Here is a 23970-nt window from a genome sequence, read left to right as displayed (position 1 = left end):
AACAAGCAAAATCTTAGTATTTATATTAAAACTCCTCTTAATATGGGCCATACATCCTTTGTTTGGCATTCGTTGTGTACAGTTTGATATCTTAATTCCCTTAATGCCTCTGTTTGGCATTTTTTGCCCAAAGCAAACAGTTTGCAGGTCCAATCTCCCACACACGCATGGAGTTCTGATATCCAAATGACTGTTGTAATTGAAATTATTTGAGCTGCAGAAATGGTTGTCATGGTAATCTGGCTACTTAAAGTCCTTCTTCATGAAGTGGACTCTGCGAAGGCACAGTTTACGTAACAGCAGGGATTTTTCAGAGAGTTTTCTGAGTCAACAAGCAGCAAAATGACCAGAGAACTAACTCTGTGAGTGTTTAGATGCACTCTTCACCAAGCTCTGTCATTCTCTGTTTTTTCCTGCGTGCTCGGATAGTGCATGCTCTCCATACTGACAGACATTCGTCATTTCTTTGACGGGGCCACTCTTCCACCGACTGACTAAAAGGATTTGTGCCCCATTTTTGCTTCTCAGACTAGGTTACTTATCAAGCTTTGTTCCAACCAGCGTAATCTCATTTTAAGTCAGAATTAGGTGATGTAACGTGCAACAAATGCATTACAGCATCTTTCATAACGTGCCGTTCTCTGAGGCAAGTGAGTTTCACGTAGCGGTAATGGATGCGCCTGCTCCCCTCCTCTCTCCTCATAATCTCGGCAGCACAAATTCTGCTGCGCTCTGCCATGAACTCCTCATTACCAGAGATGTATTGAGCCTATCATTTTTATCTTATTGGGTTTTTTTCCTCCACGGATTGTTGCAGCCAAACATTTTCATTCACCTCAAATGACCCCACGTTGTTGCTTGTCAAAGAAGCAGTTTGATCATAAAACCAAAACAAAGAAAGGGGACGCCTGAGCAGATAAATATCATTTGCAGGACTAAAAAGAAATGTTTGTCATTGTAATGTGTGAAGAGGTGTTTTTGTGTTAAAGGGAAGCAGCAAAGCAGTTTTAGTTTAGAAAACAGAAGATGCTAGAAACACCTAAATACTTTTATATGACAGATTTTTCCCTTTAATTGGCACTTTTTTTTTATAAGAAGACACATTCATTGTTGACCACCATCTGCATAGGTTGTCTTGGCAATGAAACATTTTAATTAAAAGCAAATTGAAGATTATTTCGAGATGAAATATCTTTTCTCCAAGCTCAAGTACAATAAGAGTGCAATAACAGAAGCTGGCCACTAAACCATTGCCTGTATGGTCAGGAAGAATGATTTGAAATTATTTCTGCACAGGCCAGTGTTTTATGTCCCATTACAAAAAAAAAAAAAAAAGGCAGACAACTTTGCTTTTCCAAGACGGAGACAACATTAAACTATCAGGAAATTTGTGTTTTTTGTGTCATTTTCTCATGGTATTTTTTTTTTATAATGAAGGACATATTTAGAGAAAATTACGCCCAAAGTTTCATTACTGAGTATGTCTTTATTCAAATTGTTGTCATAAAATGCAGTTTAAAAAGAGCTTGTAAATATGATGTGGAAGCCACTACGGCAAGCCACAAGCTCCCTGCTCTGCTTCATTACGATGCATCTACTTGCAGACCACTAGACCCACGCACGTCTCCGTTTTCCTCATCTGGCTCAAAACTGTATGGCTGGATAGCTCCAATATTGCTTGCAATTCTTGTTCCACCAGAAGGGAATTTATAATAAACTACGGCCTCTGCAGAAACTATGTCCTAGAAAACAACATTTTAATCTGATCCTAATTAAAAATTTCAATGGGAACGCTTTGAAAATACATTTACAATAAATAGATCAAAAAATGATGAGAGTGGGACTTTAAGTTTCTCTTACACACTTGATTCAAACATGAAAAAAAATGTAGTAGTTGTTGAGAAAAGGCTAACATAAGAACAGTGTACACTTTCACTATAGATTATGATAAGAAAAAAGTGACAAAAGATGTGCAGATATTCATGAGCTCACCTTTTATCCCTCACTTGAATGTCCTTTTGAATCACCAGAAGCTTTGGAAATGCAAATTGTATCTATTTTCTTTTGTAAAATGCATTCGTTTTGTGGAGACTGATTCTAAGGTTTCCAACAGAACTTTGGCACAAAGAGCAAACAAACAAAGCAATGACATCTAGTCAGATTTGTATGATCGATATTTGGTTTATTTATGAACCTTCAGTCTAATATGATAATTTTAGTGCTGCTTGTGATGAATTCATTGGTTTTAGTTGAGTCGCTAAAAGCCTTTTGAAACAGTATCTAATGGTTGCTTGAATGTACTCGAAGCTCCAAGTTAAACCGAGGTTGTTGGCGTTTAAAAAGCACCCATCCATTCATCAAAAACAGTTTTGTATTTTTAACCACTTTATTTGGTGTTTAATTAGTCTCACCGTGTTACTACTAAAAGTGCAACACAAGTATAATTGAGAACTGATGAACCCCGCACTTAAATTTGAACCTCTAATGTATAATTGAAACCAGTTATGGTTCTTCTGAGATTGAAAGCACTTTTTATGACTCTCTTGGTTTTAATTAAATGTATCAGATCTGTGATATTTTTAGGATTCGTGTGCTTAAGATTGTGTCTTTTTTTGCTCCTAGGCGCTCTATTAGGAGGAGATTTGGGGAACTCCAACGGAGCATGCTCAAGTCCAGTCCGTAAGTGAATCTTCTCAGTTCTGATGCGTCTCAGCTGGAATTCTTTGGAGGGAAATATATTTGAATCTGACTCATGGAGAGCGAGAAGCTGCGTATATGTGTGTTCGCCAGCGTGCTCGCCGTCACACAAGCACGAGCACACCTGTTGACTGGTGACAGCTGCAGGTCACGGAACAAGCTGCTTGTAGACAGTCCAAATAACAGAGGTGGTTTCATGTCATGAGGAAGAAATGCAACCACAGGTTTAAAAAGACAAAAAACAAACAAGCTACCATAAAATTTGCCTTATAGACTTACCAGCTTTTTGATATAATTCCAGATATTAAATAGTTTACAACCACTTCTAAGGTTTGTGATTTTGTTTTTTAACTTCTTCGAAAGAAATCTTTAAAATGTGGCTCAGTCAATTTCAATAAAAATATTAAAAGTCAAACAGTTAAGGTCAGGTTTTTCCTTTAATTCGGCCCTCTGAGCAGATGGGAGAAAGAGCTCCCCTTAAATGGAAGGGACCTTTACTTGAAGCAGACCCTGGCAGGGCAGCCATCTGCCTTTGCCTGGTGTGAGGGAATAAATGACATCTACAATCACAAAAACACTCAGCCAGGGCTCAAAATGTACAATATACAAGAAAGAATTCAACAAAGAAAATTCCCAGATCTATTTGTGTTTTGATGTATTTCAAAGAAGAGCAAACCGCTGTAGTCTAACCCCCTCTAGCAAATGTCCAAAAGTCTATAAAGGTGTTGGTCTGCCACTGGGATTATTTCTTTCTCACCTGAGAATTCATAACTAAGTTAACAAAGGATCCATCTGGTTTAGTTAAAACAACTACCGGTAGTTTAAAAAGTAGCCAATTGGTTTTGAATGTAAGTGTGAAAATGAGTCGATAACTTGTGACTTTTTGAGTCTAAATCAAATGGGTTCAGAAAATTGGTAGTGACCGTGTTGGTCTTTTCTCTGTATATATGTCACATGCCAAACATGGCATTTATTTACCAGCTCATTGGACAACTAAGAATTGACTATAAATGCAATCAAATAGTTGGTTATCTTTGAACCATAACCAGTAAATATGTTACCAATATTTTTTATTAGAAATAGAAATAAATCATAGAATAAACTAATCATCATACTCATAATCATCAACTCAGAAGTAGGTGGTCTATAATTGCAGTTTATGACCATCGTCACATAGGCCGACCCATAACCTGTCCACCAGACTGGGTGAAGATGGATTTGTCACCTTGACCTCGCCTGTTTTACTCTTTTCCCGTTTTTGACTGCTCCTCCATGCCATCTCTACACCTCCCCCCTTTCATCCCGTCTCTGTCAGCTGTCGCCCCTCGTCTTCTCTCTGGAATAATCTACCACCCCGCCCGACCCCCGCTCTCCAAAACGCCCTTTGTCTTGGCACGGGACTTTTCTCAGAGGTGACTTTGACACAGGCCAGAGCTCGCTCCTTAAATCCTGTTAGCTGGTTTAGATACTGCCAGTGAGTTCATAATAATAGATATGGTTTGAAAGCCCTTTTTTTTCTGTAGTCAATCAATAATTATATTGCCCGAGGGTAAAGTGAGCCAAAATGAATCGATTCATTTATATGAACTTCTCTTTGCTGTTTGGAAGTATTGTGCCAATTTTTAGAATTCTTTGTTTTAGCTTACTAAAACAAAAGAAATTTTTTTTTCCTAAAATCAAATCATTACTTGGGGATACAGTGTACTTCTCACCCTAAGACTTTTGGTGGAGCTTGAGGAACATTTCCATACCACTGTTCCTTTATCTATTGAAACATTAGACCCTGTTGACCCAGAACTCATCTCGGGTGACCCAACCCCCTCAGATGACCAAACTCATCCCTCCTCCATTCTTTATCTTTTATCTTGCTCCTGTCTATTGTTGTTTCTTCTTTTTCTCCCTTTGCTCTTCTCTTATTCTTTCTCACATTTCTTCCTCTTTTTGTATCTTGACAGTCTTTTCTTTCTAACTTTCTTTTGTGATGGAGGTCAGGTTTCATCAATTTCACTCATTTTTCCTATTACTTTTTTTTCTTTCACTTTCTGCCCTCCTCCTCTCCACAACCTGCCGGTCTCGGCTGTTGTCCAGGGAGTTAGAGCTCCGGGAATGTCACGATTGACGTCACCCGGCATTCCACACATTCCCAGGCCCAGCCTCGCGTAATAGGAGACATCGCACACATGCTCTCACAAAGCGATATTACAAACTCCTGTACACTCCTGAGCAGAGAGGAACACATGCTAAGAATCGAAGACATTTACAGAATCAAAGGGACTTTTAAAAAGGAGTTTTTTATCTTCTACCTTGCTGGTGATGAGGCTGTTAGGAAATGGTGAAGGGAAGACAGGAGTGTGACATGCAACACGGGTCAGTGGTTCAGCTGAAACCAGGGACGATGCAGTAATGTGGCATGTGTTGTAACCATGTGGGTACTTCAGATACCACTGGTGCCATCTGTCAGTGCAGATATTTGTCTTTTTTGACCCAATTGCCTCCAGATTCTTCCTCCTGTAGCAGGACTGCAGAGGCGACTGGGATTCTGATTGTAGTGTACACTCTGTTCAAACTGTCAACAGCAAGGTGAATTCATGTTTATCACAATCGTCCTCAAAGCTTCATCGCATAAGTAATATGTGCAGATCGCTTGAAGCTGGGATGTACAGCAGAATGTATCTGTTTCCTGGTCAAATCTGCAGCACAGGCTCACTGTACCATTTAAAGTGCCACTCCAACTATATTTTCATCTATTCTAAAATCATTTCCAGTGGTATTATAATTATAATAAGCAATTTTTAGAAAAAAAATCTGAAAACCTGTGTCATTTTTTAAGACATGTTTTCTGCAGCACAGCAGGAGCTCATTAGAAATTGGCTTCTGGGTTGTGGGCGGGACTTTTGGTACGGAGTACGCCTGCACTAGTTTCATGTCATATCTTTGTTTACACTCTCTCCGGCTATCTTGCAGCTCCACACAAACCCAAGCTAACATTAGCGTAATAGAAAATAAAAACAGCAAACAAAATCTGAGCTGTCCAGTTTTGAGCCAGATGTCAGCTCGGATGAGGAGTATGAAGACGTAAATGGATCCATTTGTCTTCAAGTGGAGGATTTAGAGTCAGACTGGAGCAGGGGGACCTTGGCCTGCCCATAGCAGTGGCTTTGTCACAGACCTGAACTTTTTCAAACCGCGGGTTTTCATCTGTTCTTGATTCATCGCGATTTGTTAACCTTCATTTTCAATGTTTTACAAACTTTTCAAGTCTGGGTTTGACACATTTACCAGACCTCTGGACAGAATTCTTGAACAGATTCTGGTTTGAAATATCCAGAAATAACGTGTCCTGTCCAGCAGCTGAGCAAACAGATGAGAGCTGAAGGCCTCTGATGTTCGACAGATGTTACTGTTACATTAGGGGTTATGAAGGTCTATATTTGTATAAACCTCTTTTGTGTCTGTGAAGATACATTTTCATTTTCGAATTAAGATCACTCACTTAAACATGTGCTTCAATAAAGACCCAGAACTCCTGTCTATAGAAGTACTTCAGAATTTCACAATCAGTTAAACCATATTTGTGTAAAATCTTGAATTTAGTACAGTATTAAATTAGTCTTTTCAGAGTAAAAAAGAATACATGTCACTCTGGCTTACATTTGGAGTTCATGCCCTCTGTAACACATGGCCTTTCTTTATTTTTTTCCTTATTTGTTTGCTGCCAGACTTTGTTTCTAGATCTGCCTACTGTTTTTAGATTAGATTTGCTTCATTGTCATTGTCCGTTGTACAAGGAAATTGAAGCATCACCATTTCAGTGCTAGAACAGCAAGGAATAACAATATATAATTTTTTACACTGACCTTGACTTGACGCCTAATTCCGTGGCCAATCAGGTCGCACTTTTATCATGAATATTGATGAATTTTACCCGGCTACTGTGGAAAGAGAAAAATCCTGTTGCCTCTCAGGAAAAGAGTTCACATGCGTCACATGCTCAGAGTGACTCTTAGTCTTTACTGCTCAAAGCAGCAGCATTTTCATCCACTGTTACTGTTGTTGGGATAAAGGCCAAACATCTGCAGATAAAACCACATTTTTACCAATGAGATCAGTGTTTTTTTTCTTTGTGTTTATGTAGAACAGAACTTTTAAGGGGTGTTTGACACTGTACATTCTAGAAAGCAACCGAGGTTTCTCATTTTTTTGGTTTTACGAGAGACAAAAGAACTGGTGTGAATGCAATAAATGCGTGGGACAAAAACGTATTTAGTCACTAGTTCTGCAAGAATGTTATGTCTGTAATGTTTATCATTGGTACACCGTGAAGAGGCAAAATGTAAAAAAAGAATCCAGGAAATCATATTGTAAATAATATTGAAATCAGATTTGATTGCGGAACTCGAACAGATGCTCTAATGACAACCAACAGCAGGTCAGCGTTCTCCCCTGGGCCAAACAATGTTCCGTACAATGTTTGTAAGAATGCACGAGGTTTACTGGTTTACACCCATTTTCCTGAATGTTATATACATCCCTTGAAAAAGCAGGAAAACCTGTTTTTTCAAGGTCTCTTGAACATACAAGCGTGATCTGGCTTCAAATCCAGTCAGCAAAGATGGAAAAGCGAGATCTGAGTTTTACCTAGATTTAGCAAATGTGTTTGGCTCGGCACCACGTAGTCTACTGTGGGACGCTGTGGAATATTTTGAAGTGCCAAGCACAGTGAGTGGGTTGGTGAAAAAAATATTTCCTAGATATTCATTTGTGTTTTAGGACATCTGAATTTACAATAAACTGGCAGATGTTGGAAGTAGTGATCATGGCAAGGTGCACAATATCTACTCAGTTTTTTTTAAACAATGGCGATGGACTTTATTATTAGAGCTTCAAAGTGGGTTGTAGGAGGAGAGAGGCTTCGGTCTGGGGAGTGACCCCCTCCCATTAGAGTAAATGTGTCAAACTCAGGTCCGCGGGCAAAATTTGGCCCGCAGTGTAATCATAATTGGCCCGCAAGATCATATCAAATGTGCAGTAGAGCGGAACATCCTTTAGCGCTAATACTACAAATCCCACAATGCTTTGCTAATATGTTGGCGCGCAGTTGAAACATGCAAGCGCTCCTTTTTTCTGTTGACAGTCATTGATAGCCATGCTCCAGCCACATTATTATTATCTGTTCACGAATATAAAGGACAGACCTGTTTGTCTTGTGTGCTGAGCTAACTTCACTGCTTAATTTTTGGCCTACTGTGAATTTGAGTGTGACACCCTCTGGATTAGAGCATTCATGGATGAAACGACAACAATTACCACCACAACACCAAGAACCAGAGAGCTTTTAGAGAAGTTGAATTCAGATTTATAACGGACTAGGATGCTTGTTCAGCCACAAAAATCTAGGAGATTTTAGATTAAACTGTTTTCTGTAAGATACGAGTTTTTGAATGAATGGAGAATGTTTCCCAACTGTGTTAGAATGCCAATTTAAAGTCAGAGGAAGTGGTATGATCCAATCTTCAATTATAAAGAGCAGTTTGCTAACTTAAAACAGCAGGTTGTTGTTGAGCAGGTGCAACATGGGTGAGGTGGCTTTGGTCTAAACCCATCCCAGCAGTCACGGTGTGGAGCATCTGCAGCTGACAAGAGAGCTGGTTGCAGATGAAATATAGGAGCAAGAAGAGGCTGCAAGATGTGCTAAGGCAGTTTTTCAGGTGACACAATGTCAGGGAATGAGATGGGGAAAGTCTAGAAAGACAGAGACTGTCTTGGAAAAACATATAGAAGATCGAGGCAGGCAGAGCGATTGTTATTTTTTTCTTTTTTTTCTTTAAGGAGCAGTAGATGATGTTCTTTCATCTCCCTGGAGTATGAATAGATGGACAGGTGAGGATCCATCATGTCTATTGTGTTCAGGGACAGCTTCACTTGGGCAAAGTCTGTCAGGACGTAATGTTAGCCTGTCACATGAGAGATTTACATGGAGGAATTATCAAGTGCTTAAATGCTTAGCAGCAGCTATTAAAGGCAAACGCACAGAAAAAATGCAGCAAAATGGCAAAGAAGCTAGAAATGTATTGATTTATTTTCTGGTATTTGTTGCTGCCATATGTAATTTGCCATACACACAAAATCTTCACCTTGGTAAAAGAAAAAAATGGTGGGAAACACGTCAGCTAAACATCATTGGAAATGTGGTTGATTTGATGTGAATCACAATGGGAATAACTAGTATTATACATTTTTGGGCGCAGTGCAGACATCTAAGTGCATCTTTTTATATTATAGTAAAATCAGGTTAAAAATTTGGGTTTAAATATGAATCATTAGGGACTTTTTCCTGCCGAAAAATTGTCCAGGGGAAGTGTTTAGTGCTGCATAAAACATAACATAAACACTAATGCAATCAATTCCTTTTTGTTGTTAAGTAAAGACATATTTAAGACTATTATCATCAATGTTCCATCACTCTATCAACTGCAATCATTTTTTTTCATTCTGGAAATTTTAAATGTTATGGTTGTTAAATGTGCTGTATTAAGAAATAATTTAGATTTATATTTAAATCAAAATCTCACTCTGATCATCTTTTGAGTTATTTTAAAATCATTTCAAGTGGGCTTTTATTAATGATTATGCTGTTTTTAGCCAAAATTTAAGAACCTGTGTTGTTTTCTAGGACAGTTTCTGCAGAGCGGCTGTAGTTCATTGCTGAGAGCTCTCTGTTTACACACTCTCCCGCTAGCTTATCCCCTATACCCACAACTTAACCTTAATGGCGCAACAAAAATGGGGAGCAATATTGGAGATATCCAGCCGTACAGTTTTGATCCAGATGTCAGCTCGGACAAATGGAGCGCCGGCCCCAAGCTCCCATCCCACCGTATTTTCTACATCACAAAAACTCTCTATAGCTATAACAGATTTTTTTTCTTTTTCTGCTCCTGATTTAAAAAGATTTGAATAAAGAAATACTCAAAAATACATATTTGAGCTTAATTTTCTTTATAAATATCCTCCATTGTCAGAAAAATGCCACACGAACACGTTAAAAAAACACCAAAAACATGATTATCATCGGAGTGGGTCTTTAAAAAGCAGCTTTGGAAATTCAGACAAAACTATTGAAACACAGACAGATTCCCATCAATCAGCGACACACAATTGTTCTCAGCAACACAAATACACACACATGAAGGGCCAACGGAGTTGCCAAATGGGGCCAATTGAAGGGAGAATCTCTCTGCGTCAACAGGATGCAGGTGATCTCATCGGTCAGATGCCTGCTGGGAGTCCACTTTCTCTTTGGGGTCATTCTTTTTCCCCTCCAATAAACCTGTGCCAATTTCTCTTTTCATGTCCATTCTCTTCTCCTCTGCTTTCCTCTATTTTCTGAATAACACCAGCATGAGAAACTCTGTATCCCTCCACAGTCTCATCTGCATATGCCTTCACTTCTCCTCCCCCTCCTCCTATCTGATTTTTTTCCCCTTTCTCTATACTTCACTCCATACCTCATCATTATAATTCAGTGTCATGTGGTTGCTGCTTCTTTTACGCTTCTATCTTTTGCCTTCCTCAAACTTTTTGCTTTAATCCACCCATGCCTGCTTATTTGCACCCTCTCTTCTGGTACTGCTTGTATCATCACAAATACCTTCTGTTTTGCCATCTTGCCAATTCTTTTGGCTTCTGCTTTCCTCTTTTCTTTCTTCTTACCTCTTCTCTGAATCTGTATATGTATGTCTTTTTCTTTGGTCTGAAGTCCTTGTTTCTCTGCCCCCCTCCCATTTTGAGTTCAGCTCTGCCTCCCACCTCCTTTCCATTCCTACTTCCCCCACCTGCCTTACATCATTTCATTCTTGTGACATTCCCCAATCCGTACATTTCGCTCTGCCATCACCACACTCTCTTTCTCTGTGTTGTTTTTCTGAGGGTTTGCCTTCCCAACCTCATTTTAATGAGCAATTTAAAACGATTAGCCACAATTGTGTAATTCATTCTTTGCCTCGTCTCTCCGATGTTTTCAAAATCTTCCTTTTTTTTCTTTCTCTCCTTTGTATTCTCTCCAAAACTTTCCCATCTTGCCATGGGTAACCTGCCACCACCTACCTGCTGTCTTGTCATCCCCTCTGCTTTTCTTAGCCGTTTGACTCACTTCATCTTGGCCTCCTTAGGTTTATTTCTATGCCATTTTTCAAATTTCCTGCTGTGGTGCTGATATGAGCTTTCCATTGCTCAGACTGTTTGAGAAAGATTTGTGCGGGCCACCACAGTAAAAACTAAGCAAGACCTTAATGCATATTTATTTATATATAAATAGAACAGGCCTTGACTTTAATTACATTTCAGTGGGACAGCTAATCCATGTGAGCAGCTACTCTGCTGTTGCATCATTTTTTACAGCTTTTTCCAAGTCATTTTACCCCTCTTTTCATTATAACATTTTCTTAATATTTAATGAATACACTCCTAATTGAGCACCAAACTGAAATAATTTAGTAAATGGTGCTGTTGCTCAAAACTTAATTTTTCCATCTAAAATGATTAACGGCAGACTTAAAGACCTGAAAGACGTTTTATTTTGTGCTACTCAAATACATTTTGGAAACATTCATAAGAAATCGCAACAGTCTCTGTAAAGCAGAATTTATGTCATTTTGCTGATTTGAGAAACTCTTGTAAACAAGAATGTAGCTCTAAAAAGGCTTATAAAACCATTTTCAAACTTTGAGAAAAGTTACTTTAATGAAATGATTTTCTTCTTCCCAGTGGTAATTCTGTCAAAAAGTGCAACGGGATGTCAGAAAATTACTCACACAAAAAAAACCAACATAAGACTAGATTTTTTTTTTTTTTAAGTTAGAATTAATTTTCTCTCTACCAGCAAGATGACAGCTTTGCAGCTTCACTGTATTTGCACATACAATAATAAATATGGGAAAAGTTGAGCCCAGTGATCTGCAAAAGCAGAAACTCAAGGGAAACCATATACACACTAAGATTTCATTCAACTATGACGCTCAGAGGAATTTGGGTGCTTTAGGTTCAACCCAAAGACTGCAAAATAAATGGGTTTTGAATATGGTCCCATGATCCATCGCTTTTTATTAAGCTGATGCAAAGCTGCTCATTAGCTTTGTGGTTTTGGTCATCTTTGTTATTGACCCCGCCTCTCTGAAAGTAGACAAGTAGGCAGGTTAAACAAGACTGACAGTCGCTGAACACACCTGTTCAGGCTGCTGCAGCACTGAGGATCAGATGGTTCCCTTTCATTTGAAAGACCACACCCCAATTTCTTCCATGATCTCCATGTCAGATAAGAAAATTAAATGCTTTGGTATAAGTTATAAGTATGTGAAGTTCAACAATTTAATAATTGTAGTTTATGGGAGGGGATGGCTTTGCTTGAGGAAAATGCTGCCTCTTAATAACCTGTTGAGCTGAATCGTCACCAGTTACTTCAGGTTTTTAATTAACTTTGACCAGGAAGTCAATAGGTTTTCCTATTGATTGAACCTGAGCTTCTTGAAGTCATTCTCATTCATGGCTCAATCATTGCCAAAAGTGGGTCTTGGGTCATCCCAGAGAATCTCCAACTGAATGGCTTAAAAAGAAAAGAAAAGAAACTGATAAACTGATCAAATGGCTCCTTTATTTCATATAAAGAGTTTTATTAAAGACCATATGCTATAGCAAGGGTGTCAAACTCCCAACCTCCCACTGGTTTTCCAGAAATCCTGCCTTGTCTGGTGCTGAAAACCTGGATCAGGTGTGTTTAATAAGGAGCTTCGATGACGGGTGGGTTGGAAAACATGCAGGACACCGGCCTCCGAAGCCTGGAGCTTTACACCACTATTATATAGCTTAAGATGGACAGAAACTATTTTTTTGTCTCTTTGTGATCCTTTGTTGTCGAAGGTACACAAAGGTTAAACCAGACTTATCTTTAATTTGCTGCATCCTCTAAATGAGAGTTTTGCCCTTTTCCTCCTTCCTTTTGTCCATCTGTCCTTCATCCTCCTGTCCAGTTTCCCTCTTCTACTGATAGCAGAGATTAGGTTTACTTGTCGTTGTAGTGGTGCACTATGGGACGTGTGTTTGTGTGACTGAGATGTAGCAGAGTCACATGCCAATGCTGTCTGAAGGCAACGTCATGGAGAAATGCTATCTGCTGTCAACACACACACACGCCCTCTTTCCTCGGGTCCAGGGGGAAACTCTGCTCTGTTTTTCTGTCTTTGGGAAAGTCCCTGCTGCCTGGTTTGATGCACTCTTTGGACAGAGTTCTGTTTAAATCCGTCTTTTTAACTTCAGAATTACTGCTGTCTGCTGTCATGTTGTTGTCACAACACCCAAACACCACACCTCTTTCTTACAATTTTATCTGCAATTATAGCAAGAATTACGTGAAAGTGTTTTAATTATGAACACAGTTCGGGTTTCATCCAGAAGCTCAAAATGTTAAAGAAAATGAGTCAAAGAAAAGTAGATAGGTCAGTGTTAAAGACACTAAGTTGTGCTTTCCAGCATCTGATCAGGTCATGCATCAGTGGTTGTTTGCAGACGGCTGGAATGTGACAGTTGTAAGGTTTCAAAGGAGGGTGTGTTCAGTAATAGTCTGTAATGCAGTTCGACGTGTCCCCATTGAACTTTAGGCGGCATAGAGCCGCAGAAAAATATTAGTTTGATCTCCCGTTTTTGTTGTAGTTTGACTCAGAAATCAAGAATGCAGTCAAACGTGTGGAGTGAACTATTATCAATGTCCAGTTACTCTTCTGTTCTGAAGACATTGTTGATGAGAAACGTTCGTCAGATGTTCGCTGCACTTATCCCAATCCCACAAGTGCATCAAATATGTATCATACACCACTTAACATAGCTCCAAGCAAATGCACTTTCCTTTGTTCGTTTCTCTCTTCTCAGTTTAGAAAAAAAAACTTTCAAAACAAAAATAGAAAGAAAAATCTTTTTTTTTTTCATTCCACAGCAACCTTTACTTGACCTTGTTTGTCATAACAAGTGTTTTTGGCAAATATGTACAGAATTTTTAAGGGTTTCAAAAGAAACACATTTGCTTTTTTATTTTTACAAATGTCTATTTTGTTAGGCATCACAAAGTTACGATTTGTTGAACTCAAAGGCAGAGGAAAATCATGGATAAATAATGATACTTGTTTTGTATTAAATAAATGACTCCTAAATTCTAATTCTACAATATTAGGAGTAACTCCAATCATCTTTTGATCTATTGTAAAAGTGTGTCCAGTAGTCTTTTAATTATGATGATGCCGTTTTTAGGCAAAATCCAAAAACATGTGTCGTTTTCTAGGACACAGATTCTGAAGAGCACCAGGAGTTCATCAAAAATTTGTCTCCAAGTTATGGGTGGAACTGTTGGCCTCAGCTCATTACCCATGATCCCTTTGTTTACACTCTCTCCCGAAGACGTACACGAATGTATTTTTCTGTAGGTGGATGCATCGGAATGGAGTGGCCTGCCGATTGTAGTTTGTACACAACAACTACAAGCTTTTTCAGACAAATAGTTTTTCATCTGCTCCTGATTCCCAACGATTTAAATAAATACATACTCAGATACACAATTTAAATCCTAATTTTCTTGAAATATGTCCTTCATCATGAAAAAAATGCTACGAGAAAATGTAAAAAACTTCCAAACCACATTTTTCATCAGAGTGATCTTTAAAACTGTTTACAAAAACATTTACATCTACATTTACATCTAAACAATGAAGGATTTCTTCTTTTTGATCTCCCAACACATATACAATATCTCACAAATATATTGTCTTTCATTTGTGAAACTACCAAAAAACCAATCAAAGCTGAATCTTGACGACTTTAATGACTTTCAGCACATGTATGCATGGAGGTGCACCTCACTATTGATCCTTTAGTAATTATGTGTACGACACCAGAGACTTGTAGTGTTTTACATTAAGAAACAGCTCTTCCAGAGATCAGTGACAGTGAACTTCATAAGGGGTGAGTTTTTTGTTTTTTTTACAATGTAAGATGGAAACAGCCCTGAGACATTTGTGTGTTTTTGTTTACACCGAAGTCGAGACGAGTGAAACAAAAGAGGAGAGATGCAGAGAGAGCGAGCGCAGACATAAAATAGTTCTGCAGGGAGCGTGACAAGGTTTTGATGTGAAGGAGCTGTAGAGAATCAGAACTCCGCCAAAAAAACATTGTTTGAGCTCAGAAATGAGAAGCATGTGGTGCGACCGTGCGATCCAAGTTGCTAATGAGAACACACGAGCGCACACACGAAGGCAGACGAGCGCAGACGGTTAACAGGTACATACTGAAAAACATCAGAACAGACAAAACCTCCTCCTGTCCTCCCTCTTCACTAAACCCCTCTCTTTATTTGTGTCTCTCCAGCTAATGGCTACATCAGTGCCAGGGCCTCTCCGGGCCTCCTCTCCGTATCCAACGGCAACAGCCTGGGGAAAGTAGTCCCGGCTAAGTCTCCACCTCCACCCAGTCCTCAGATGGTCAACAACCGCAAACCGGACCTGAGGGTCAACACTTCGCATGGCGGCAAGAGCCTCATGCAGCTGGTGAGGAGAAGGCAGCTAAATGGGAACAACACTTGAGTTTAACTCAAATTAAGTCATTGATTAGCTGGTGTCTGGCAAGTTTCCTCAGCAACACTTTAGCTGAAAAGGAGGAAGTGGGTGCAGGCTTTCAGCTGGATGAATTAGTCCTAGAGTGCTGTCGTCAATTCTCCAACTGCAGCTAAAAAATCCCAGTTCATCTCTTTTTCATTGGTATTCTTTTCATTTCCTTCTACTTCTGAGGTTGTCTTGAACTCTGAACATTTGTAAGATGGGCCTTCTGCAGGATGTTGGAGTTTTGTTGATTGTTTAGCTCCTTCAAAATCTGCTTAGATTTTCTACAAAGAGAACAAATCTGATTAAATCAATTTAAACTGGATCTGAAAACATGCCTTGTCATTGAAACTCGTTCAAAATATAAAATAATCCACTTGGATTTCAGCATCATCCAATCCTTTTTAGCAGTGTTCTCATGAGCACACTGGATGACCTTGAAAAAGTAAAAGTTATAAGATATGACTTTTATATATATTCAAAAAGTTGAGTGGGTCATATTTAACATAAATGTATGCACATAAATCATGCTAATGAGGAGGACACCCACTGAGAGAAAGTGAACATTTATGGAAGTGGAGCACTTCTGTGCAGGTTTCTATCTAACCTAAGTATGAACGCAGGATCTTCCATGTCAAACAAAGTGTTGTTTTATGATCATTTTGGGCTCATTTGTAGGTCAGAATGAGGGAATAACGTTAAGCTGTAATATTTCAAATATTTTTGTTTATGTGTATTTTTGTAGTGAGTCCATTGCTTTCAAAGTAAACCAAATAAATGGCATCAGCTTTAGGACTTTTATAGATAAAAAACATTGACTGTAAATGAGAATTTTTGACGATATGATGCGGATGCCGCCACGTTGATCAGTGACCACTGTTTGGTCCAAATCCGTCTGATTCATAATTTCCATGGCAACCATTCCCACCAATCAGGAATGAGCTTGTTAGAAGTCCACACACCATCAAACCTTTTGAACGTTCCACATTCTTCATACTTTTATTGATGCATCTGATTGGCCAGTTTAGAACTTAAATAACTTGCACTACAGAAAAATGTGAAAAAAGTGGACTAGCAAGATTGTTAAAAAAAATGGGTAGCAAAGCAAGAATGGTTATTGTGACCAATGGAGTGACTGAATAATAGCTTTTTCTCAATAGAAGGATTTTGGCTTTCTGGAACTCGCAGGTACTTCCTGTCTGGAAGGCCAGGGTGGAGGGATCACTCATTCCTGTTATCATAAACAGTCAATGACAAAAAAAAAACACGGCTTACTTGTTTACATTTATATACAATAGCTTCATTTATATCATTTTGTTCACATGCAGTTTGATTTAATGAAGTTTTTTGTGACAGAGTTTTGAAAAACTTAAGGACGCTTAGAGGATTTCGTTTTGACTTTTTTTTTTACTCATCCACTTTGACTACATTTGGTTTAAAGAAATGTAACTTCCTGTGTTCTTTACTCCCCCTTTTTCACCGTCCGTGCAGACAGAGGAAGAGCTGGAGTTGGTGAGTGAGGTGAATAGACTTCTAGAGTTTCAGCCTTGTAGATGTGGTGTCAAACTCTGTGTGATCTCACTGAGCATGAGTGTGACACCGTCACTGCGCGCATCCTATCGGGGTTAACTCAGCTGTGATGACAACTAAATGAAAGCCTTTGGAGCATCGCAGTAATGTACCAAAAGTGGACGTGTCAGCTGGTCGCCCCGGCTCCTTTATGTATGGATGTTCAGCAAAGCCTCTACAGTAATGTCTCCAGCAGAGCTTTGTGCTGTAGTTTCTAGCACAAAAAGGTGGACTTCCAGTCTACTTTAAGGCTCAATTGCGAATGAAATCAAATTATGAAATCCACATTTTGCTATAATTACAGCAATTTCATCGAAATATTTCTCGTATCAAAGGGGGTCATAGAAAATTGATTGACTCACCCCAAAAATTAACAGCAAAATAAGAGCAATAAATCAAAAGAATTGACATAAACTGTTGCAGTGATCAATGTACTTGTTTTCTTTTAACAACCTGACTTAACTCCAAAACATTCCTGCATATAAGATGTAATTTTCCATACTTTAGTAATTATTTTCAAAAGGGGCCACCAGTGCTTTGATAAGAAACAATAAGTTTAGTAAGACCTCTTTTGCCATTGTGTTTTGCTGGAATAAAGAAAACTCTAGGAATAGGTTTTTACAGGATTTAACGACCCACCCCAATGAAAATTTGTATTTTTGGTGTCTTTAACATGTTCTTGTGGCATTTTTCTGAGGATGGAGAACATAAATGAAAAAATTCAGCTCAAACTCACATTTCAGAATTTTTTTTTTAATTCAAATCATTGCGAATCAGGAGCAGAGGTAAAAACGTTTTTTGAAACAAAAAACATAATTGTGATGTAGAAAACACACCGGGAGGGCCACATGCTCCCTACTCCTCTAAATTTGGATGCATCCAGTTGTAGACAAATAGATCTATGGACGTTTTCGTTTTCCTTGTCCGAGTTGGAATCTGGCTCAAACCGGACGGCTGGATAGCTCCAAGGTTGGTTTCACAGGTTTTGTTAGTTTGGGGGTGTGAGAGTCTGTAAACTAGTTGGAAAGTGTGTGGACAGAGAGCTCTCAGCAGTGGTAAGGGGGGGTACAGATGCTCCGTGCCAATGATCCCACCCACAACTCAGAGATGAATTTCTAATAAACTACTACTGCTGCTCTACAGAAACTATGCTCTAGAAAACGACACGGGTTTTTTGATGTGGGCTAAAAACAGCATAACCATAATTAAAAGACCACTGGGAACAGTTTCAGTGCTTATAGTGGCTTTATTTGTATTTAATTTGTAAAATTATTCAAAGCATTTAGGTAATTCTTGCGTTTTTTACACCAAATTAAAGCTGGAAAATGTTAGGAAAGAATGTCACTCCTATTTTCTTCTAGGAACAAGCACAGCAAATCATTGTTTTTTTGTTAAATCCTTTAAATTGAATCAAAAGTCCAACAAATATTTATGATACAGTGCAGCTCAGCCTGGGGTGACATTTGTGCAGCACAAATAAGCCATTGCTGGGAAATATTGAGGGAACTGGAGCAACCAGCTGACTCTCTGCTGCGTGTGAAAGCTGCTCAGCATGTGCATGTTTGGTTTCATCTGAGTGTCGATGCGCTGAGGATCAGAGAAAGGAAAGCTCACAAAGTCTCCAACCTGGAACACAGATGGGCATGTTCGACTCGGCTCCCTTTACCCCTTCAGTCCTTCAAACACACACACAGCAACGCAGATTTCCTTGCATAAATACACACACACCTCAGAACAAACATGCACCTCACACTGGGTTTTCATTCCTGGCATACTTGTCTGCTCACATTCTTATTCCACAAAAACACGTTCTTTCGCACTCAGACTCATCCCCACTCTTCCCTCTTCTGTCAGCTTTGCCGATGCATGAGTTTTTTTGTCAGCATGACTCTCCAGCACAGCACTACCTCTCACAACACCTTCCACCGTGACTCCAGATAACAAACGCCTGGCCCTGGTGACAAGCGTTGCCGTGCCAACGCCACCTTGAGATGCGAGAAAATTCTCATTTTGCACGCTGATGTTTAGGTGCCGCAGAAAAGTTAAACACCACAGAGAGAAGTGAGGTTCTCGCAGGGGGGCGAGAGGTCTCTGACTGTGGCACGATGAATTAAACATCCGTCTCAGCTCCACACAGATGAAAAGATCACTAATATGGAGTTGTATTTGCTGAGTTCTGGTTTGATTTTCTTTGTTTTCTTTTACTTTTGTTATGTTGAACTTTGAAAATGCAAGGAGTTCCTGCACGTCTTTGGTGAAGCCGAGGATTCAATCTGTTAGCATTTTACTGGAAGGAGAACGGCCTCGTTTATAGAGGAGTTTTACAGTAGTAATAGAATTGTTTTCTGGTCACACTGCAGGGTTTCTGAGCAGTGGCAGGCACGTGTTAGTCATTATCATTATTGCTGTTAAAAATGGATGAAGTCATGTGCTGAGAACTTCCACGCTTCGTCCATATAAGGACAAAAAAGGCATGATTTGCTGAAAAACCTGACAAGGTTCTCTCACGACACGAACCCGGCTCGTGGTCACAGTCCAATAAGGAAAAAAGGGGGTGTTGGAAAATCCCTTTTTCCACAGAAAAGTTCTCCTAAAGTTACATCAGTGCCACTTCACCCCAGGACATAATGTTTTTTGCATGAATTCACTAAGCTGTGAACGGCAGAGTTGTGGAGATTTGTATTTTTTTATTAGATTTAATTTGTCTCCCTCCCCATCTTTGAGAAAAGAAAGAAACAGAGGTAGCGGAAAGCTTTTTTCTCCAGTCTCAGCTACTCAAAGCTATTGTGTCCTTTTGTCCTGTCTTCCCAGAATGCTCAGCGGCTAGGAGGTTCGCAGGTGGCACAGTCGCTCACCACCCCGGTCGTCTCCGTGGCAACGCCCAGTCTTCTCGCACCCTTCCCAGGCATGCAGACGTCTTACAACACTGGTGAGACGTGGAAAGCTGCTCTGGCCCCACACATGGAGACGGGACGTTTTCACAGCTTAAGCTGAATCTGTCTGTTAGTGCGAGGATGGGGAAAGAGACCGCAGCCGCCAGAGCTGAATTATTTAAAGAAATGGAGCAAGTGCTAATTAAAAGATACAGTCTATATTGTGTCATGGAAAACTGTTAGAGCCATGTAGAAAAATGTGAAAAGCTTGCAGAGTAATGCCACAAACCACTATGAATATTCACTTTGTTCATTGTGTGAGAGCTTCTGGAATCATTCCACTTCAAAGGTCTCCATTAATATGGATTACTCATGATTAATATTGATGCACTAGAAAGTTGCATGATGTAAAACAATCCCCCCCCCACCCTTCCCACTCCTCCCCACCGTCTTTCTCTCCCCCTTCCTCCCTCTTTGTTCCCCTCCCTCCATCCCCTAATCCCAGAGTACCAGCTGACGAGTGCAGATCTCACAGCGCTCCAGACGTTCACGCCACCAGGGCTGGTGCCTAGCAACATGGCTGCCTGGCAACAGCAACAGCAACCGGCCGTCTCGCAGCAACAGCAGCAGCAGCAACAGTTGACTTTGGCATCACTCAGTAACTTGGTGTAAGTTTTGCTGGACTTGCTTCTTTACATTTGACAGACTCATCAGATGATTTTCCTCTCAGAACACCTTTTACAAAAGATACCCCTTCTACAAAAAAATAGATTGATTCCTCTTGGCAGTTACCTCATTTAACCCTCCAACACCTAAATAACACATGTTATTTTACTGGACTCTTTGACAGCTCTTCGACTTTTTACGCAATCAGCTAGAATCAGCTGATTCTGACGCGGCGAAGAGCGGCTTTTTATATGCCAACATAAAACCAACATAAAGTGTTGCATAGCATCGCATAACTGCTTTTCTCCACGACAGAATCAACGGATTTATGTCAATTGTGTAGTCGCTTCACTATTAAAAGGTGTTGTATATCCGTGCAAGGCGGCTTTTCTCTGCTTCAGAATTACATAAATGGGTTGAAGAGTTACGGTAGATTCTCAACACTGGAGCTAAAGCTTTAGTGTTAAAAGGTTAGAGAACCTGTACCGTGCTGTTCGTAAGCCTTTTATAGTCAACTATATCCATGTATATGATAGCATAATACCTTTGGGACACAAAAGAACAACATTTTTATTAAGTAGAAGTGATTTTCCCGAGTTCTTTTCCAGGCCAAAGTGAAATGACTCGATCTTGGAGGCACCAGCTTTCTCTCCGTGTGGGTGTCGCCCATTTCTTGACGTAAATCTAGAGTTAGCCTCGGCAGCGTGTCTGTGTCTCACTCACGAAAACAAACACCATCCAAACTTTTGCAAAGATGGATGTGCAGGTTGTGCACATAAAAGGAAAGCCTTTTTGCAAATCACCGCCAGCTCCGCAGAGAAAGTGGGCGTGTGTGTTAGCCTGGGGGCGGAGCTGGCAGTGCAGACTCTTCCTGGACGTTCTCACTTATCTACGTCAGCTCGTGAGAACCCGCTCGTTTTCGTGGGTTGGGAGGGGCTGGTGCTGAGAGCGGAGATTTTTAGAGAAATGCTCAAAAATGCATAAAGGAATTTAAAAACAGCTTTGGGGATCTTTTTGTGAGGAATAACCATTATAATACATTTGAAAATTCAAAATGACTGATCATTGGTCCAGTACTTTTCAATCTGCCTGGTTTCAAACCCCCAAAAACACATTTTTGCCTTTTGAAGTGCACTTCAGACAAGAACTGCTCCATTTGGTTCATTTGGTTGCTCATCACACATGTCACCATTTTGGGTACTTTTCAAAACCACAAGCTTTAATAGTTTTTATTGAGCTGGGGAGGTTCACTTTGTCTGCTGTGATTCCACTGCCATGACCACAGAGCTGCTTCATTCCTTCCTCCTCTGTCCTCCAGACTGTTCACCATCTTCTTCCATATAAAGCATCTTTTTTATGAGAAGAATAACAACTCATGACAGATGTTTTTGATGTTCCATCATGAAGTTTATAGTCAGAGTTCAACCGTTGTTCTTATCAAATTTTCCTCACAGTGTTCCCTCGTTTATCACTGGGGTTACGTTCTAGAAACAACCTGCAATAGGTGAAATCAGCAAAGTAGATGCTATGAGGTTGTAAAACCCCAAACTACGCACTTTATATACACTGTTCTCAGACAGAAACAAACATAATTAGTTTAAACCTTCACAGAAATTTAAGTCCAGTATTGGAGAATGAAGACAATAGAAGATTTATGTAGATTATGCAAACTAAACGCATTCTGTACTGAAGACACTGCATGGAGGAGTTGATTGACAATAGTCTACAGCCAATCAGGATGCAGATCACAGTGGCCCGTCAAAAAAACCCAAAAGCCTGCAAAATTGCACTGACAAAGATCTGCAAAAAAGGAAAGTTTCAGAAGGTCAACAGCGATAAAGTGAGGGATTACTGTCATTAGAATAAATAGAACAAAAACATTAAAGATTCTGTTATTCTAATTAGGTAACATTTAAAAAAAACACTTATGTAATACATTTTTCTTTTTGTTTTTATGACGTCTCTAAAACCTCTGAAGGAAAATTGAAGGTAAAGTCAAGCTCTAAGCACCCTATCCCTGAAGTACAAGTTACTTGACAACTTTGCTAGTGTTCTCCAGTAAATGTGTGCTTCTTTCTTTAATCCTCTGTGAGAAAAAGCAAAAGCCTTTTCTCTTCACTCTGCTCAAATTCATCACTTTTCCGTCTAGATGTTAAGAGGCTAAATGTTTGTGTGAGCGGCTTGCTTCTCTGTAACCTGGAGGAGCAGTTTATAACTGTGCTTTTTTTCCCCTCTCCTCCCCCCTTCTCTCCACAGCATGTGGGGTGCAGACAAACAGAATGCGGAGATGGTTAACTGCATCTCCAATTTCGCGGCTAACCTGAGGTGAATGGCTTGATAAAATCCATGACTATGCAGCTTCCTGTTCTCCTGTCCGTTTATTATCTCCTTCACTCACACCAGCGTGACCAAAAGAACTCCAAACAAGTGACAAACAAATACAAAAACCTGACAGAAATGATATCAGAGCCTCCTCACTCTTCATTTGTACGGTTGGATGTCACGCCTGTTGCTTTGCTCTGCCTGTGGTCTTGCAGTTCTGTCGTTTCAATTCTGTTTTTTCTCCTCTCAGATTACCGAATAACTAGTTTGGTTCCGGGAGTTTTTCTGCCACCTGAAGCTTCGATCTGAAGCTCCTTAGAAGTGTCAGGAAGAAAGAGCAGAAACTTCCGTGTGACAGCAGCAGCACCTTGCTCTGCTCCTAAATCAAAGGAGTCTCTGGGTGCAGCTTTCACTCCTAAACTCCAAACCGGTGCACAGCTGTGCTCCTCCGACACGCTGCCTGCATTAGAATTGTACTTTCCTGCTGTTTAGCTGTCACTCTCTGCTGACAGACATGAAATCCAACTTCCCAGATCCGCACAAACCTGAAGTTCCCGAAGCAGCATGGTTAAAAGACCCAATCCGAAGCAGCTTGTCAAAGTCAGTTAAGATGACAGAAAGCTCTCATTGACTTCTTTTAATCAGCTAATAATCAGAAACACTCATCTCAATTATTGTGTGCACAGACAAACACATCTGACATTTTAAAAACAGCCCTAATTGTTTAGACTCATCTCTGCATTTGCTTAAATGTATAAATTCTTGATCACTTAAGTTTGGAAACAATAGCAGAGACACAATGCCGCCTGTCAGTAAAAGAAAGCCTGAGGTATTTGTTTCTCAGTCTAAAAGAGACTAAGGGCTGTCTGGAAGAATTACAATGGGCTGTTTGTTATTGTATGGAACAGCTGCGGCTTTAGTGGTTTGAGCATCTGTATAGTTAACACACACTACTGTTTTCATACACACAAAGGTCCTTGGAAGTGAGAACAAATGGGAGTCCAGATTGCATGGAATTCTTAAAACACTAAGAACCAAAGAAAAGGAAAAAAAACGCAGCCAACTCTTACTTTCCCCAAGTGTTTGCCCTAATTATAAAGCAAGGCTGCTAAATTTAATATTTCTTATGCTCGTTATGACTTCTTCTGCGCCCGGACTGACTGTAGAAATCATTTATATTTCTCAGTTTAAATGAAGGTTTGTTTAAA

At 39.7% G+C, this 23970-nt stretch overlaps 1 protein-coding gene across 11 annotated transcripts in view; it reads left to right on the top strand.

The window, feature by feature from the left end:
• The window catches only part of LOC101174373 (myocyte-specific enhancer factor 2D homolog), a 107264-nt gene that overhangs the window by 71370 nt on the left and 11924 nt on the right, over window positions 1–23970 (top strand). For 5 of the 11 annotated variants that reach the window (XM_020710361.2, XM_020710367.2, XM_020710360.2 and 2 more), the window contains 6 exons: window positions 2623–2679; window positions 15103–15281; window positions 16824–16853; window positions 19713–19830; window positions 20280–20442; window positions 22697–22765. In XM_020710361.2, coding sequence (XP_020566020.1) covers window positions 2623–2679; window positions 15103–15281; window positions 16824–16853; window positions 19713–19830; window positions 20280–20442; window positions 22697–22765 — 616 coding nt within the window. The remainder of the gene's footprint in view (window positions 1–2622; window positions 2680–15102; window positions 15282–16823; window positions 16854–19712; window positions 19831–20279; window positions 20443–22696; window positions 22766–23970) is intronic. The other 6 variants (XM_020710365.2, XM_011485724.3, XM_020710366.2 and 3 more) reach the window with 4 other exon arrangements.

Source organism: Oryzias latipes, chromosome 16 (assembly GCF_002234675.1).
Source record: "Oryzias latipes chromosome 16, ASM223467v1".
In the NCBI taxonomy this organism is placed as follows: Eukaryota; Metazoa; Chordata; class Actinopteri; order Beloniformes; family Adrianichthyidae; genus Oryzias; species Oryzias latipes.
Note: the sequence above shows the minus strand (reverse complement) of the source record. Positions and strands in the feature narration are given on the sequence as shown.